The sequence below is a fragment of the Gasterosteus aculeatus genome, chromosome 15 (assembly GCF_964276395.1).
Source record: "Gasterosteus aculeatus chromosome 15, fGasAcu3.hap1.1, whole genome shotgun sequence".
Taxonomy (NCBI): Eukaryota; Metazoa; Chordata; class Actinopteri; order Perciformes; family Gasterosteidae; genus Gasterosteus; species Gasterosteus aculeatus.
In genome coordinates, this window is record NC_135703.1 from 6,911,690 (window position 1) to 6,929,529 (window position 17,840).

General features: G+C 45.2%; 2 protein-coding genes across 4 annotated transcripts in view; one reads left to right on the forward strand and one right to left on the reverse strand.

Annotated features, from left to right (window-relative positions):
* Positions 1–300: 300 nt before the first annotated feature.
* six4a (SIX homeobox 4a) lies at positions 301–6,405 on the reverse strand. The gene is made up of 3 exons (XM_040199432.2): positions 5,663–6,405; positions 3,329–4,026; positions 301–2,583 (listed from the first exon to the last, which is right to left on the reverse strand). The coding sequence occupies exons 1-3, from the start codon at positions 6,385–6,387 to the stop codon at positions 1,976–1,978; spliced, it is 2,031 nt and encodes a 676-aa protein (XP_040055366.2). The 5' UTR covers positions 6,388–6,405; the 3' UTR covers positions 301–1,975.
* Positions 6,239–17,840, forward strand: part of mnat1 (MNAT1 component of CDK activating kinase) — a 29,423-nt gene continuing 17,821 nt past the window's right edge. The window contains exons 1-8 of one of the 3 annotated variants that reach the window (XM_078089931.1): positions 6,239–6,492; positions 6,615–6,735; positions 7,985–8,075; positions 13,061–13,213; positions 13,576–13,649; positions 14,718–14,821; positions 14,910–15,050; positions 16,121–16,252. In XM_078089931.1, the coding sequence (XP_077946057.1) occupies positions 7,987–8,075; positions 13,061–13,213; positions 13,576–13,649; positions 14,718–14,821; positions 14,910–15,050; positions 16,121–16,252 (693 nt within the window). In that variant the 5' untranslated portion in view covers positions 6,239–6,492; positions 6,615–6,735; positions 7,985–7,986. Of the gene's footprint in view, positions 6,493–6,565; positions 6,736–7,875; positions 8,076–13,060; positions 13,214–13,575; positions 13,650–14,717; positions 14,822–14,909; positions 15,051–16,120; positions 16,253–17,840 lie in introns of those variants that run through there. The other 2 variants (XM_040199437.2, XM_040199436.2) reach the window with 2 other exon arrangements.

Genomic DNA, 17,840 nt, shown 5'->3' on the forward strand with positions numbered 1-17,840 from the left:
TGCTGTTTATTTGAATTACATGGGCTGGGATGAGAAAAGAGGGGCTAATGAACTCCAGGTTGCCAGGCATGTGTAAACGATCACTGCAGGTTTGCAGGGAGCAGCACCAGGCTGCCGGATTACTGCATGGCCCCCCCCACCGGCCCCCCCACCCCCCAAAACTCACAGTGTGGGAGTCCGAATTGTTGGAAAGATATTCTTTTAATCTGGCATGAGTTTACTGACTTAAATCTCGAGTTTTTTCCCTGTTTATAACATTTTGACAAAAATAGTTTGCAATAATAAATCAAATATCAGTTGTATATTTTTATAAATATAAACTTTTATTGCAGTATGGAGATTTAGAAAAATACATTCACATAATTTCCGATAACAAACAATTCAAACTAAGATTTAAAAAACAAATGACCATCAGTTTTACTACTTGCCCTCGACTCATTTTTGGTATATGACATCAAAGCACTGCGGATACTTTCATTGAAACATCCATTCAAATTGATGGGATTATGCCATAAACCCTGAAAAAGGAAAGTTTCTAGTCCACTCGCATGAAGACGTGTGATGCACACATAGATGTGCACGGTGTGAGTTGTCTGTAAGGCTGAAATGTGCTATTATGGTCACGTATGACAGCGGGGAATTAGGTTGCAGTTGTGAAAAGCACTGGACACAATTGACAAATGGGCTCCGCATTCTCACGTCTGTCCCTCGACTGACACCCGACAAATGTGCCAGTAACGGCTGTGGGCAGTGGTGGTAAATCTCTCGAGCTGCAATGTCACCGCCTGCACGCCAACGAAATAGCCACGACAAAGCCTTCTGTCGGCGTTACTCGGGAAACACAAAATGGAAGGCACTAGTGTCCAAAATGTTATGACGCCATGCAAAGAGGGGTTATTACAACCCCTTTATGGAAAAATATCATTCATGTTTTGGAGAGACACATCAAAAGGAAACGGGATATAGAATAGCATCGTCACATCTAGTTAACATACTATGAGTTGCAGCATTATAAACAAGCTATGATGAACAAAGTGTGAAGCGACAGCCACGACCTTTAGATCATTATTTATATCTTGTTCTCACAGGTTGACGATGAGGCTTAAAATACAAACCCATTACTGAAATAGTGTGCATTTGTTGAGGTGCGTCACACATGACAAACCCTCCAACATGAAGGCTGTTTGAAACGCGTTACATTTTAATGTCATCATGGTAGTGCAAACGCCAAAACAGACCAATGCCGTTGTGTCTTTGAAGTAGCGGAAAGGCACATTCGTCTTAACTCTTCATTTGGTAAGATATAAAGCACAAAACGGGGTTTCAGAGTGACTTGAGAGGCGTACGGATCATTTAAGGTGATTACCGAAGGACACTTCTTCTGGAATCAGCAGCTTTGTTAGTTGAATCACTTTTTCTCTGTTTGTGTGCGGCCCTCCGCTGAAGCTGTTGCTCCAACTGAGCGTTTTCACCGAGGCTCTCTCCCTCTTCCCCCTACTGAATGACCTTTTTGGTTTGACCCATATGACGCATTTAGTTTGGAGGAACATCCTTGTCACATGACTCCAAGCATTCCAGCACCTGCTTCTGCAGATCAAATCCACTCAACAGGAAGTAGCAGGTGTTGTCTATAAAGATGCATATTTAAACACGGCTCACAACACATGAAGCAACTTCTTCTGTGCGTAACCGTTGTTATGTCTTATGAACGGGGCCTTTAGCAACATCTCACAGACTTTTATTTTTATTTTTATGACGGCCAGATAATGCACACCTCCAGGGCTCCCCTCTGATTAGAGTGCATTGTAAAATGAACTAAAATAATTTAACATTTAAGAGAATTGAATAGTAAAAAAAAAACACACACGCGCACACACACACACACACACACACACACACACGCTCACACAAAAGTTCAACGTTTCACCATATCCCTGCTTGGGCGGACATTAGTGCTTCTACAAGAGGTTTGAGGTTAAAGGTCAGCCATGTTCTCCTCCATCTGCACTGTCTGTAGTTTGGCTAGGTCCTTCCCCTCCACGGCCTCCATCTCCCCACACATGGCCCGCACCATCTCCCTCACGCCCCCCGAGCCCGAACCTTCCGCCTTGCTTTCTGAAAGGTTTATGTAGTTGCTGTTCATGCCGGGGCCCATCAGGTGTGAGGAGGGCCCCCGCAACACGTGGCCCCCGAGATACTCTGCGGGCTGGAGGTGGTGGCTGCCGGGCTCCGTTTGGGTCATCAGGGGCGTGCTGACGGTGAGGGTGGTGTAGACCTCTGGCTCGGGGCTGGATGAGCTGACGGCGGAGACCTCGGTGGACGAGGCGGCGCCTTGGCTGGAAGGAGCCTCGTCCGAGTTGTGAGCGGAGTAGCCGAGATGGACGCTGGGGTCCAGGTGGAGCCCGTGGTGGTACGAGGAGTACACCCCTCCCTCCAGAGGCTCCTTCTTGATGGCCGCCTGGCTGGCGTTGCTCATGCTGTAGAGGACGGCGTTGTGGTGAAGGGACGTCATGGTGAGCTTGTCCTGCTGCTGGAACGAGTCGCTGGAGGAACTCACTGCTACGTTGTTCAGCGGTATGTTACCTGTGGTGATGTAACAATGGATCAATACACACAGTACCTCAGTTCTCACAGTAGTATACCTTTAATTTACAGCAGGCCTTGGCCTCGAGATTGCTGTTGTGTGTCTCGCACACTTTGTGCCGGACCTGCAGGTTCCCCAGGGAACGAGTGCAGGAGCCTGTCAGGAGTCAACAGCAGGCCGTAATTTTCTGTTTTTCCTTATTATTCATCCTGGTGTAGATTCTCTGCTTTATGTCAAAGTAAGTGCTGTAACGGCTTATTCCTGTTGAGTGCGTTTCATAGACTGATTGTCTGAAACATATTTCCCCTCCTCCCTGCTCTGCAGATCAAAAGTGCAATCATGATGAGTGATGGGGACTCCAGAGCTTGTTTTTATTCATCTCTGGGGTTTTCAAAGGACCACCTTCTATGAGCATGTGTGTGGCCCAACCCTGTTTCTACTGCCACTGATTAGCTATCAAGCGAGGAAATATGAACGTCAATATTTTCTGTAGGTTTGATATTTGAATAAAGTGATGGACCCTAATTTTTAGTTGCACTATATACTATGATATATCATGGCAGAGGTGCTACATTTGAATGGATTTAAAAACGTTTAATCAAGATTAAATAATGTATATTCCATGAGTCACAACTAATTGGTTTTATCATTGTCTTTCTTATTGGCCTCATATAACTAAACACAGGGTTATTTCTACATAATAAGGAGTCAGTTTATTTAATCTTGCAGTTCTTCTGAACTCACCTTGTGTGATCGTCGAGGCAGATAGAGCAGAGGAGAGCTGCAGTGGAGGGAGACCTATGTCGCCGTTGAGTAACGAGTTGCCGTCGCCGTCAGAGACTCCACTTGGTACCTGGACCAGACTGTAGCCACCCAGCTGCAGCGCACCTGAAGAGGAGCCGAACGTGAGCACGGAGGACGCTCCGTTCTGGGGAGCCATGGTGTGAACCCCCTCCAGCTTCACCTCGGCCCCGTTCACGCAGCCCGAGTACGAGCCGTACTGCAGGGACGAGTCCTCGGCAGAACTGCCCAGTCCCTTCTCCTGCCCTGTCTGCATCTGCATGTCCATACCAGAGCCCCCCAGCAAGACCCCGCCGGACGGCCTCAGAGGGTTGAAGGCCAGCGGCTGGATGCCCAAATTGAGCCCGTTGAAGAGGATGTTTCCAGGTGTGTGGAGGTAAGAGGAGCCCCCGTTGTGAAAGACGGCGGAGGGGGTGTTCGTCACTAGACCTCCGTTGTAGAGGCCGCCACTGCTGGATCCAGGGGGCAGCTTGATGTCCCCGATCTGTTGGAGGACCACCCCACTGTCCAGGGGCCCCGTTTGAATGGAAAGGGTCCCGTGGGTGATCACTCCATCTGAGGAGTTGGAGAGGGGCCGGGGAGACAATTCCTCTTGGCCTTTGCTAGACTCGTCCTCTGTGCTGTGGTTTCCATCAGATTCACTGAGAAAAACAAATCAATTGGTTTGTCATAAAACAAGGTTGAAATAAGTAAAGAAACTATTGTCAAAAGGTTACTTTAAGTCATAAATTAAGTAAATAAATGAATAAAACATTGTAAAAAGTGCCTGTTCCCCGTTATATAGTTATGAAGTAATTAATTCATTAATTCATTTGTGCATTTCTTTCAGCAATTTAGACACACTTTACACGCGACAACGTAAATTCAATAAAAGGCTATTTGGCGTTTTATTTCCTTTCCACCCACAGCTGCACCAGAGCCACATTTGTCTCTGTGTTACTACACAGCTTTGAAGAGCAAGCTGTTAGTGAACGTCTAGTCCACCAATACCTCACGGAGAGCCACACTGGCAACAGCAACCAACGTCAACAACCGTGCAACCATTTGGCGCAATAAATTGTGGCGTGACAGGATGCGGCGCTGGTGGAGTGACAAAACAAATGGCTGACAGTATTCCTTTTAATTTAATTCAAACGGTGCTGTAATTATAAATCCCTCTTCGTCCGTTTCCTTGAAGACTTACGATGATGTATAAATAGTCGGTACATGTATAGAGATAATTACGCAATAAACGAATATGTTTTTAGAGATGGAACCAAGCAGCTGCATCCCCTCCATCACGCTCACGAGTACCCGCACGCGCGCCCTCACGCGCACTAAAAACCTCTCACCAACACTTTCCGGGAAAGGAAAGGTAAAATATTAGACGACTTGTTCAAAAATATTTACCGGCCTGTAAACGTGTACTTGAACGTTACTGAATCATTTCAGAGCCGACTTTAAGCAAACTGTAATGGTGTGTGCGTGATGTCTGTGTGTGCGCGTGAGAAAGGGAGAGAGAGAGAGAGAGAGAGAGAGAGAGAGAGAGAGAGAGAGAGAGAGAGAGAGAGAGAGGTCACCTCCACCAGGTGTGAGTCAGCTTTGTTCACAAAGAGGGAAACATGAAAGAAGCAGCATTTCTGTGTGTCTGTGTGGAGGATTATGAAATGAAACGCAGGAGCCGATGGAGGCTTTTAGATCCCTTTTGGTCTGAGTGGAAGAAAACAAGTAACAATGAAAATGATTCATGTGCTGCGAAGGGGAAACGTGCACGCGTTATTGTGTTTGTTTCATCTGTGACTGACATACACTCACTGCAAATAGCAGAATCCCTTAAAGCAAAGTGTTGACTGTTTAAGTTAGCAACTTCGAAATCACAGGAGCGTGCAAGTCACGGGGTTATTTAGTTGCGTGTGGTTTCCATGCCCCTGTGCACCAACACACTTGAAACCGGATCTGAGTGGCAACCGCTTCATATTTCAAAACATTTAAAACGTGCTCCAAAACCTTTTACGCACACTTTTTTGGGTTTCCTATAATTATCAGCGGTTAATAATTATCACTGCCCGGTATTTTAAAATGAGTCAGATGGGAGATTAATAAATACTATCGTCAGCCAAAGGGAATGCTGGTGAACTTCATGCACCCCTCCACACAAAAAAAAAGCCGTTCTAAATGACTCTGGTTCTGTTTTATTACACATTTTACGCACACCCATTCGACAGTTTAAAAACGGTCGTGTCTGGAGCTGGTCACTCATTCAGCCTATTGCGTGGCTGGTTTCTTTTGTTTCCTCACCTTTTCGATTGTGCTTCGGACGGGTTTCTGTCTCTCTGTCTCCTGTTTTTGAACCAGTTGCTGACCTGGGTCAGGGAGAGTCCTGTAATCTTGGCGAGGTTTCTTTTCTCTGCCGGAGACGGATACCTATTGTGGTTATAAAGATCCTTCAGCGCGTTGCGGGACCTCTCCTTGAAACAATACACAGTCTCCTCGCCGTCCCAGATAGTCCTGGGGAGAGGGTACTTTCTCCGGATCCTGTACTTGTCCACGGCGCCCAGGGGTCTCCCCCGTGCCTTCTCCGCCTCGGTGTACCGGGCCTTGTACCACAGATCTTGCAGAAAGGTGTGGTTGGACGGGCTGAAACTGTGGTTCTCCAAAATACTGTACAGCTCCTGGTACCGAGCCTGGTGGTACGCTACGAGGGCTTGCGCTTTCAGGATGCTTTCGTTCCCACGGAGCAGGTCACTCTGTGGCAGGGACCACAGGAACCTGGCCAGCCGGTCCACATTACCCCCTTGCTGCAATGCCTCGCAAACGCACGCCACTTGCTCCGGGGAGAAAGCCAGAGAGGAAGCGGCGCTCACCAACAGCTCCGTGCGCACCGCGTCCGCGTTGCGCTCCATGGACAACTCCGCCGCGTCCAGCGCCACAAGCTTGATGCAGTCCCGCTTATCCACCTCCTTCACATTTTCCCTCTTGATGTCATTTGCTGTTGTGACTCCTCCGGCAGAAGAAGAAGACATGTTTTTTTTTTTTTTGTTCAAACCTTCCCCGGTAAAGTCACTCCTCCCAGCTCGATCAGGTTACCTCCTCGCCATGCGAATGCGATCGGATGTCTGACAGCAGCTGTAAGTAGATATCTCTCTCTCTCTCTCTCTCTCTCTCTCTCTCTCTCCCCCCTTTCCTTCCAACGTGACTTTTAGTCTGCCGCGACTGGAACTGAAGGAGACACACTGGGGTCTATCTGCAGGAGAGCCACGCCATTGGCCGCCGGGGGCCTCGTAAGGGAGGAGCGAGCGGGATTCAGACGCGAATGTTTGGTTTCCAGCTGTCAGTCATATAAGTGTATTCCCGTGGCTCACCTGTGCAAGGTGAGTGCTTTTTTTGGATCGTGGGAACGGGATATCCTCGTTGTTCGTATTGTCAGGAGCGGCTGACTTGGCTGCGAGTGAAAACATCAAAGCGGTTTTATTCTCATATCGAGGAGAATAGGGGGGGAAATCATCCGGAGACAATACGGCCATTGTGCCAATTTGAAATTATTCTACGATTGTATATCAACTCACAAAACATTGAATACATGTTGGCACTCCGACGGGACTTATCGGAGATACGTACGATGCACTCAACCTTTTTATAACTACATACATAGTTTCCACTAAAGGTGCTGGTTGTGATTGAGAGATGAAGTGTGAATTTTGCCAGTTTGTCTGCAAATTCAGAACATGTTTGGGGGTTTCATTAAGCGATGTGATATGTCTGTCAAGCCGACCATCCGTTTGCCATGAATATAATTTTAAATAAAAGTATTTTCACATTTTCGAAATAAGGATTACTATTGTCATGTCAAAAAAAGAAAAAAACTGTCAAAATTGCTGTTTTTTTTCTTTCAATTTACAAATAATAATGTCCAGTCTTAAGTGGCAGGTCTGGCTTGGGGTGGATCAATAACATTTATACAAAGACAGTAAAATCAATATACCCATAGGTCTGGGTTTTTATTGATTTTACTATATATAATGTATATTTATATACATACATATATATGTAGTATGTGTTATAAACCAAATATGTTCTATGTAGTAAAATCAATGTCTAAATACTTTAATCACCCCGTTCTATCTTCATTGTGCATTGTTTATTTAAAACAATAAATGGTATGATACATCCTCCAACGTGGTGTATATGTCATTGGAGTTATTATCTTGAATAAACAATGCCAACAGTTACACATCCAACCAAAACCTTCATGTCAGAAGCCCTGGTGAGTATCATCTGGAGAGTTTAAATGATGTCTCAGTGCAGACTTACGTTCAGTCATGCAATATACGGGAGAAATCTACAGGTTACTACACAGCGGAGACAGTAAAACTTATGGTATATATTCAAATACAAATGAGGGCACACGTGAAGATAAACAACTCAGCCCTTCACCTCAGACGAATCGTCACTATCTTATTAGAGGTCAACGTTAGATCGGAACAACTCCTATTAGTGGCGTTTCCGGTCGGACCGCATTCGGTGTAACACAGCAGTTCGCCACCGGGAAAGTGACAGGAGCACAGGGCTTCTCAGTTGTTGACATCTCTCTCGAGTCTTTATTTTGTGTCGCCCGGACAGAAATGGACGACCAGGGATGCCCGAGATGCAAAACCACCAAATACAGGAATCCTTCGCTGAAGCTGATGGTGAACGTGTGCGGCCACACGCTGTGAGTAACGCTATTTAAACGCGACGGCTCAAGGAAAGCACGCAGCGACGCTAATGTGCCCCAGTTTGTGCAGAAATATACATATATAAAGCACATATATATATATATATATAAAGCACACGGGTACGTATGTATATACAACTATGTCCTTATTATTAACCCTAAAATGCCAAAGCTTGGTTCACGTGCATCACACGTTGAGTTAAGTACAGCCTCGCGAGTTGTGAGCTAGCAGCTAATGGATTTCAATGCTCTCTAATTAGCCATCTGGCACATTATGTGTTATAAAGCAAATATGTTCTATTGTTAATGTAATAACATTGTGGTCATCCTGAAAGAGAACAGTTGCCATGGGGGTGTGACAGTCAGACAGCAGCAGACAGAGTGCTGCATTACAACTTCCCACTTAATTCTCATTATTCCTAATCAAAACAACATGCACTGCTTATTTGTTCCCTTCCCTAACTGGGTAAAGTACTATATTACATTACTGACGCTTTTATCCAAAGCGACTGACAATAAGTGCATTCAACCATAGGGATACAAACTCAGAGCAAGAAACAAGAAAGTGCAATTTCCTCAAATAAGCCAATTTACAATTTGCTAGAGATGAGTGGCGTTACAAGTACAATTTAAGTGCTACAATTTGTTAGTCTTTTAGTCGAGGTAGAGTCTGAAAAGGTGTGTCTTTAGTTTGCGGCGGAAGATGTGAAGGCTCTCTGCGGTCCTGGTGTCTTCAGAGAGCTCGTTCCACCCTTACGGAGCCACGACAGCAAAGAGTCGTGATCCAGTCGAGTGTTTTGCTCTCTGTGACGGAGGGACGAGCAGTTTGGCAGATGCAGAGCGGAGAGTTCGGGTCGGGATGTCGGGTTTGACCAGGTCCTGGATGTAAGCTGGATCCAATATACTAATATATATATATATATATATATATATATATATATATATATATATATATATATATATATATATATATATAATCAACCTTATTAACTTTATGTAACAAAAAGTGATCCCTAAAGACAACATGGTTTCCCCACTTCTCACCCTGTGTCTGGTCGGTTTCAGCAGTTTACCTCATACACCTGGTTATGGATCCCTTTACTGAATCTAATTGGATTGAATTTGAGCTAAATTCCATTCAAATCGTATGTCAATTTAATGCATTAACGTACAATAATGTAGGGAAATCTTTGCTTTTGTCAAACTGTAGCCAGCAATACACATGGTATTTGATTTTATAAAGGCACAGATAATCACAAATTGATCACATTTATTACTAAACTTAAGTCCCGTTTGAGTGTGTGTCCCCCTCATGTCAGTACTCAGTAAATCTTGTTGGTTGTGCATTTTCTATTATTCAGCCATGTCATCTGTTTGCAAACCTGGTCGTTCAATTGAGGGGGGCATGTTCTCTACGAGGATTCTGCAGTGACGGTGGTTGTCTGATGGGAGCATCTTTTTGACCCTGTCTGTTTATTGACCGTGCCATCAGGAAGTGGCCATGCTTTGTCATCAGGTCAGCAAGCTCATAACTCACCGGCCGCGTCGGTATGCCCGGCTACACACAGAAAATTGAAATGATTCTGCAATGAAGCAATTTGGAGATGTCCTAGTCCAGGTCACCTTGGAGTTGTTCCTCGGAGCGGGTGCAACAGTGAATTAATGCACCACTTGGAAACTGCTCTACTCTCAAACTGAATCTGTATTTTCATCACTGACGTCGTTTGGAGCTGATACATACGGAGGTCCGTACAGTAGCAGACGTGGTACCAATTCCACACCTTGTTGTAGAAAGAATGAATACAAAATATAGGGAAATGTAGCAAATGTGTTTTTGCACACACAAATGAACTTCTTGGTCCCTGCCTTTTCCCTCAGGAGGATACACCTCCATTTGTGATTGTTCGTGTAAGCAAGAACAGCACAGAGTAAATCTGAAGGACCTGATAGCACATTTTATTACTATTTCTGAAATAAAGTATGACAGTCGACGACACTCTTCCTATTTATTTATTATTCAAATAGCTATTTGACAGAAAATGAATCTACAACCATTTTCAAAACGCATAATGTAATTAAAATGCATTCATTGGATTGTTCCCAAAGACTCTCTGTTTTATAAGCTGTTTACAGAAGAATAAGAGATGAAGATGTCACCTTGAGCTTTCTAAAACTTTGACAGGTGTTTTCGTCGGATTTCTTAAAATAAATAACCTTCATGTTTACAGTCAACTCTTGAAATTACAAGGGCACAATTTACATTTAAATAACCGTAAGCCTCACTCTGCATTGACCTGATAAAGGGGCTGTTCCAGTCAACACTGACCAAGTAATGTAGTATTGAGCTCAGAAACGAATGATGCAATATAATAATGGTGCAATGTTCCAGTTAATTCTGCACATATAAAGACATGGACGGCCTGACATTCTTTTGTCTGCTCCGTCTTAAAGGTAAAAGTACACCAAACCTCAGCTTTATTTTTTCAAGCTCAAACAAGCCTGTGCGTGCGTCCCGTATAAGCAATCGCACTCGTGGGCCTCAGCGTTTTTTGACTCTGCTGTCGCAGGTATTGTATAGGTCACACGGCAGGACACGGTGTCACAGCAGGTTTAAATTTGACACAAAGGCAGTCTGACGTTGCTCCGTGAATCATGCTCCGTTTATAGCGCTGTTTTATTTGTACACGAGAAGAAGGAGAAGCAGACGGACAATGTCACCGGTGATGGTGTGGCCTCTTTGCTGAACCAGGACCCTTTTCACCCTCCCTTTTAACCCCCTTTTTTGACCTGCTGACAGCTGCAGATGGGACAGATAGGAGCCTCAAGCTCCGAGCAGGACAGGTGAGGGAGGGAGGGAGGGAGGGAGGGAGGAGTAGGGAGCACTCAGTCAGTGACAACAGCCCTAGGACACAGAGCTGCTGGAGATCTGTCGGCTCACTTAATTGTCTGTTCAGTATGCTCGAGCAATACGGCGCAGCCAGGCAAGAGCTTTCTGAGTCCCCTGTTGACTACAAATGGCAAAAGGCACATTCGAAAAAGCCGTCCCTTGTTTAGAGAAGAGCGCATTTCAGATGCAGGATGGCAAATTGACTCTAAAATCTCCTCCCTCCGTATGAGGCATCCAGCTCTTTGCCTCCTAGAGTTACACAGGATTTCCCCTTTGGAGGGTTCTGATGTGTGGTCCATTTATGGGGCAAGGGGGCAAGCTACGCCCCACTCCTCGTCTTGTGTTGATGAATGGGCTCTTTGTGGGCCTGTGGAAACAAGCCGAACCCCTCCATCTACCTCCATATGGCCGGGCCTATAGATCTCTTGTGGCCTGGGGCCACAGTGAACATCTGCCTCTCCCATGGTGCACTTGAGCGGGGACTCCTCGCGCTCCTAAGCACCAACTGGACGACGCAGATGTTTCCGTGTGTCGTTTTTTTTTTCTTCTTTTTTTTTGGCTTCATCTTAAACTCAGCTAATCTGGCGTCCTTGTAACATATCTCCCCCCCCTGCATGTGGCATGACGGAAAGCGTGGCGTCACACTTGACAGGTTGGGCTTGTTTGACCCATATCCAAGACGTTGGATGTAAACAGCCAAACTTCATGGCTCTGCAGTTTCAACTTTAACTGCTTTTTTTGGGGGTGGGGGGGTTGAATCCTGCTGATCAAGTAAAACGACTCGCATGATGACTTTCTCAGGATTTTCTATTGGGCCCAGGTAGCCCTCAAGCCCGGTACTTGACTTTGGAAAGAAATGACTCAACCCCACCGTCAAAGACGTTTGCCTCAGTCCTTTATGTAAACCGTCTGCACTCAAAAGCAGATATTCTGTTTTTGGAAAGGTGGCTGTCAGCAGGAAGGTGAACTCCTGTGGAAATAAAGCTCTGCAGAGACTTAATTAAAAAAAGGTGTACCGTGTAAACGTTTATCCAGGCCCGCCACTCTATCGGGGGGGATTTGGGAACCTTCCCATTGTCTTCAGTGTCCACTCCTCACTTGAGTGTGACGGATGGGTAAACGCCTACCTGCATAAAGGTGTGATTGATGGCTGAGCTCAGGGTTGCGCCCTTAGCCGGGTCTGACAGTTGTCATGTTGTCATGGTGCGTGGAGTAAACCTTCCTGTTTTTACCTGACATTTTCCAACATCATTCAAAGTATGTTCCTACCATTGTCGTCATAATTAAGTGAATAAGTGGAGAGGCGTCCTCTGTGCTGAATGCCTGAAAAACTCATCATGACTGCGCTGGACTGCTGCATATTTGTCGTGGAACGTAACTCGACTCCATTATGGAGTAGTACAATGTACTAGATATCCGAAATATTTTTAAAAAAAGGAGCTTTGACGTCTCCATAATAGAGCTTTTTCGAAATTGCATTTAAAATATTGATGTGTCTTTTAGATATGAAACTTACATTTTCAGATAAATGAAAGCCGTAAGCTGCAATTGCAGATCTGTATTCCTTTGCGTAAAAGACTCATTATATCATTATAATAATGATAGAGTACGCTGTGAATTACACAGCTCGGTTTTATTATATTATGTATACGTGGCATGACTGAGGTCTGTTGAAATAACAGCAATGCAAATGTTTTTCCATTGCAGACTAGACACACACACACACACACACACACACACACACACACACACACACACACACACACACACACAGCACTGATGGGGTGTCAGACTAATTTCCTCCAGTCTGAGAGCAGGAGGCAGCCTCATCGACATTCCAATATTAATCCCAGCCATCTTTGAGCACTCAGAGGAAATATTCATATGCCCCATTATCACCCACTGCGCTTGATCATAACCTGCAGACACCAGAGAGAGAACACAAATTGACTTTATTTGCGATGAAAGCTGTATCACACACGCCCACCCTTGCTTCCAGCTGCCTCTCAGGCCTGACTGGAAAAGGGTCACCTCTGGAAAAACATTCGGCTCGGCTTGATGTTGTTTCTGTTCCGTTGTTCTTTCTCCCCAACAGATGCGAGAACTGTGTGGAGATGCTGTTTGTGCGCGGCTCGGGTAACTGCGTGCAGTGTGAAACACCCCTGAGGAAGAGCAACTTCCGCGTGCAGCTCTTCGAAGACCCGACCGTGGATAAGGAGGTGGAGATTCGCAAGAAGGTGCTGAAGATGTGAGTGTGGGGGGCGGCAGAAGGGTTTAGAGGTGGGGCTCTGTGTGTTTATGTGTCATCTCATGCCTCCTCCCTCTTCTTAAGCCACCTTTGTCTTTCTCATTACACTGTTTGTTTTGTAGACAATGAGTCCCCCCGGGGGTGGGGGGGGTCAAACAGGAAGGCTCTTTCACTGCCAGGTTTTTACTCCTCAGCCCCTCCCGGCCTTCCCTCTCATCTGTTCGTTAATAGCCCCTTAATTGACATCTAATGTGTGTCTATTAGCCAGCATGCAGGCATGGTATTTTAAAATGGTTGATTTAATGGAGGCTATTAATGCTGCCGCATATTTGCTTTCATCGGGTTTCGCTATTACTCCTCAGATACAACAAGAGAGATTTTGACTTCCCGAGCCTGAGGGAGTACAACGACTACCTTGAGCGGGTGGAGGACGTAGGTAGGACCAACTCGGAAGCCTCACTGAAAGAAATGGCAGAAGGGATGCCTATAAGTGTAATGCTAACACATCTGGACCCCCCATTGAGTTTAAGCATGGATGCATCGAGCGAGTGACTATTTGCTACTTTGTGCCTGTGGAAAAGCTACTGCCACCAAATCAAACGGGCCCAAAAGCATTTTACCCTACTGACCCACATTTGAGGGTCCGTCACACCTTTGACGGGACTAAACATCTGGTTGTTTATTACTATATGCATCATACGCTTTCAAACCATGAAGATTACACATTGCAGTGGCGGCGGAACAGTTTCGATTTCTGTGCCTTTTTTTTATGTAGAAAAAGCCTCACGCAAATTAAAAGCAAATGCGTAGTTTTGAGTTGGAAGACATTATTACATTACATGTCACTTAGCTGACGCTTTTATCCGAAGCGACTTACAATAATTGCATTTCAACCATAAGGATACAAAATCCGAAGAACAAGAAACAAGAGGCTATGACCTGTATTAGAAACAAAACCATAATCTGTTGCTACACCAGAAAACATCACGTGCCCTAAAAAATGTTCTACCTATCAATATAACTACACAACAGTAATACAATTAGATTTTTGCCCTTTCAATAATATTTCTTTATCTGCCGCTTTTAAATTGAATTAAGACAAATGCAATAGTAAATATCTAATACAGAGGATAACCTCTGTTATTATTTGTAAGTAAGTAAAAATGAAAACAGGCAGAAATGTGGGACAGAGGAGAGCTAAAAAATAGTAGAAATGTGGGACAGAGGAGAGCTAAAAAATAGTATTAATGTCATGTTAAAGTCAGGTATCTAGTTCCAATTATACATCAATACAATTTCAGAAGGCTCGGTCACATTCTTATTTTATATTTTTCTTAGTTAGATCACAGTTGATTGTCAATGGCACTTTTTACAGTATTTTGAAGAACTTTGCTTAGGGAAATAGCTGGCTAATCAGTGGATTGAACAAGCTGTTCAATGATCCAAAAGTAATTTCCAATGTAGTATACTGTCCCTTTAATGCTGGTTGGTGTCCGCTCCGTAGTGTCTAACCTGACAAACAACATTGATGTGGAGAACACCAAGCTGCAGATGGAGCAATACCAGAGGGAGAACAGAGATCTCATCCAGAAGAACAAGGTTAAACTGGTATGTACGTTTGCTTGAGCCCACCAAGACTGTTGGGTCACGTGCGATATGGGCAGCAGGAATTCCGCCTTTTTCGTGTTCTCCTCAGACAAGAGAGCAGGAGGAAGTGGAGGAGCTGCTGCTGCTGGAAAAGCAGGGCAACGAGCAGCGGAGGCTGGAGCTGCTGCAGGAGGAGCAGAGGCAGCTGCAGGCTAAGAGGAAGAACAAGCAGGCTCTGCTGGATGAGCTGGTGAGATCCACACGTTGCACTTCGGTTCGGTCCGGTGGCGACAAAAGCAGTCGCACTGTGACGGATGTTCCAAATCTGGCGCACAAACACACCCACTCACACACCTTCAGCCTGAGGGTTCATGGCTGTGGATCATTAAGAGATTATTACCAGTCATTGTGCTAAGGGCTGCATTGTTTTCATTCTGTGATTCCAAAGGCTTCTGTGCCCATTGTGTTGAGCTGCTGGCTTTGGAAGTGATTGTTCCTGCAGAGCGGGCTGCTGAAGCACCATCGCAGATAGCAGGCTAAGCTGTGTGTTTGTTTGTTTAAGGCACAGGGCCTGTTGACTGTAGGCAGATGAGATCAGCTCCAACCCCCCCCAGGGGGAACGGTCCTGAGCGTTGACATATGTACATCCCTGTGGTCAGAGAGCTCACTGTTTTTTCATACGCATACAACAACCGATATATTTAGATTTCTTGTTGGTGTTTGCTGAACTAGTGGCTCAATAAAACGCATCAGTGTGACGCGCTTCTTGATTATTTGTTCTTCAGCAACTTATTAAAGTAAAATGATAATCATGTTAGTTATTTGATGTGATCCAAATAAAGCAGTAAATTCACCTGTACAAAATAGGTAGAACTTACATAAGTGGTAAATGTTTCATCCAGTGTGTTGGAAGCCAGTAAATCACTTTTGGTTTATTATTTAATGCTGCTTCCATTGATATCCGCCCCAACAAAAATGTCCTACCCCTTCAGCGAACAAAGTATCTACGCTTGTGTCTTAGACGCCAGCGCTTGGCAGCGCTCCACCTGAGACATTGAAATGTTCGACCTTGCTTTTTGCTTTTAATGGAGACGAAGACGGCGCAGTGTACTTGACGTAGCGTCCCCTGCAGTGCCACACAATAACGATCAATAATGTAGCCCAAAATCACCCTAGTCTGATGATGGTGTGTGTGCGGTGGGGGTGGAAACTTATACATACAAGTTTCAGGTGGTATGATGAGCAGTTCCCGATGAAGCATTTAGTGGCATGGAACACACCAAGATTAACATTATCATAAAATCCCATTTGTCCTTCCAGGAGCATTCTCAACTTCCTGCCACCATGCTGCTCGCCCAACACAAGGTCCGTGCCGCCAAGCTGGAGACCCAGATAGAGCAGCAGAAACAGGCCGTCAAACCTACCAGCCTCTTTTCAACGGGAATCAATATGGTGAGTCAGATCCATTCATGCGTTTTCAATGCATATCAGATGCCAGAATACAGGACTTTTGCATTGTGATAAGACTAGGATGCCTTTTACAACTCTGCAAAGTTTTCAACAGTAATTATTTCATGTTTATCTTTGGCAACCGAGAGGCAAGCAGTGTTATTTTTCCTTTCAAAACTACTTTTACAGGTCTCTTATCAATACCTTCACGTAGATACAGTAATAGTAATGAGTAGGACTAATCTCGGTGTGTGGGCATTGCTGCTTGCAGGTGAACGCAGGGTCTAAATTTCAAACTCCATGCGCGGTGCTCGTTGACGACAGAGGGGTGATGGCAGTCTGGACCTCCAAAGGGGAAGATGTCCCTTTGGTGTCTGGTGCTTCTTTATTGTGGGAACAGAGCCCTCACCCCTTCAGTCGTGTCATCACATTCCTGTGGGTGAGCGCTGGGACCCACAGAAGAGGGCATGTGGGCTCTGGGCTCACTGTGCCTGCAGACACCTTCCATTTGGCTATCGTTGTGGTTTTTCAGACGTTTATTTTCATTTTACTGCGATGAGATATGGACTGTGTCATCACCCCCACCTCCTTCACGGCAACCCTCATGAGGCATGCTTGTCCTCCCACAGTTCAGTGATGCGTTTGAGAGATATCCGCTCAGTACTCGCCAGGGCTCTGGCTGGAGCTGAGTTTTGACATACGTTTGAGGTATAACTCAACTCTGTCCGTGTTATCTCATCTTTGCCTGCACATCCCGTCCATTTGAATTTGTTTTCCACTGGCGTCGCTCTTTGAAACGGCTCGGCGAGTTAATCTGATGCAATAACAATCGGGGAGACACAAAAAAAGCATTAGTTCTCTCAATAGACCTTGAGGAGACAACTGCCACATCGACCACTATTGGGAAAGCCTTGAATTGATCCAGTGATTTGGTCTGACTCTCTGACTCTCGCCCTTTTGCCATACGGCATAAAGTCAAACTTGCTGATGGGGAGAAAAACAGCACGATGCTGTTGCTCTTGGCTTCGTCCGTGGCTGTTTTTCCTCACTCCTTTCTTCCCATTTCTCTCCATCCGCCCGTCCCTGAGCTCCTGTGGGTGTAGCGGAGCTCGCAGCGTGCATCTGCTCCGTTGGACTTTAAGACTTGAGTCAGGGGAACGTGCGGGTTTGGATTTCGCTTCAGTCCATAAGAAATGACTCCTATTTGACTTGGTGGGGTTTCAGCACAGAGCGGTTGATTCCTGCAGATAGTTGGAATTCATTTATCTGCTAGTTTGTGGTCCCTTGTTCCAAGCAAGTTTCTCTTTTTTCTTCAGCGGGAACTGGGGGAGGCAAATGTTTAAACACATTTCTTAACCTGGGGCACATTTCCATGATGGGCTTTTTTTCCCCCACTTAAGTTTGTTTTTCCCTCTTTACCGACATATCAGTATATATCTATTAGTACTGAAATCTTCCTCATGGTCGATTTGCTCTGCAGTCGCCAAGTTCTCTGAAGCATTTGTGAGATGTTGCTATAACTTTTGCATCTCAGTGATAGCTGCTCTTACAAAATGTTTTTTATTGCACCGTGTTAAACTACATCCACGAA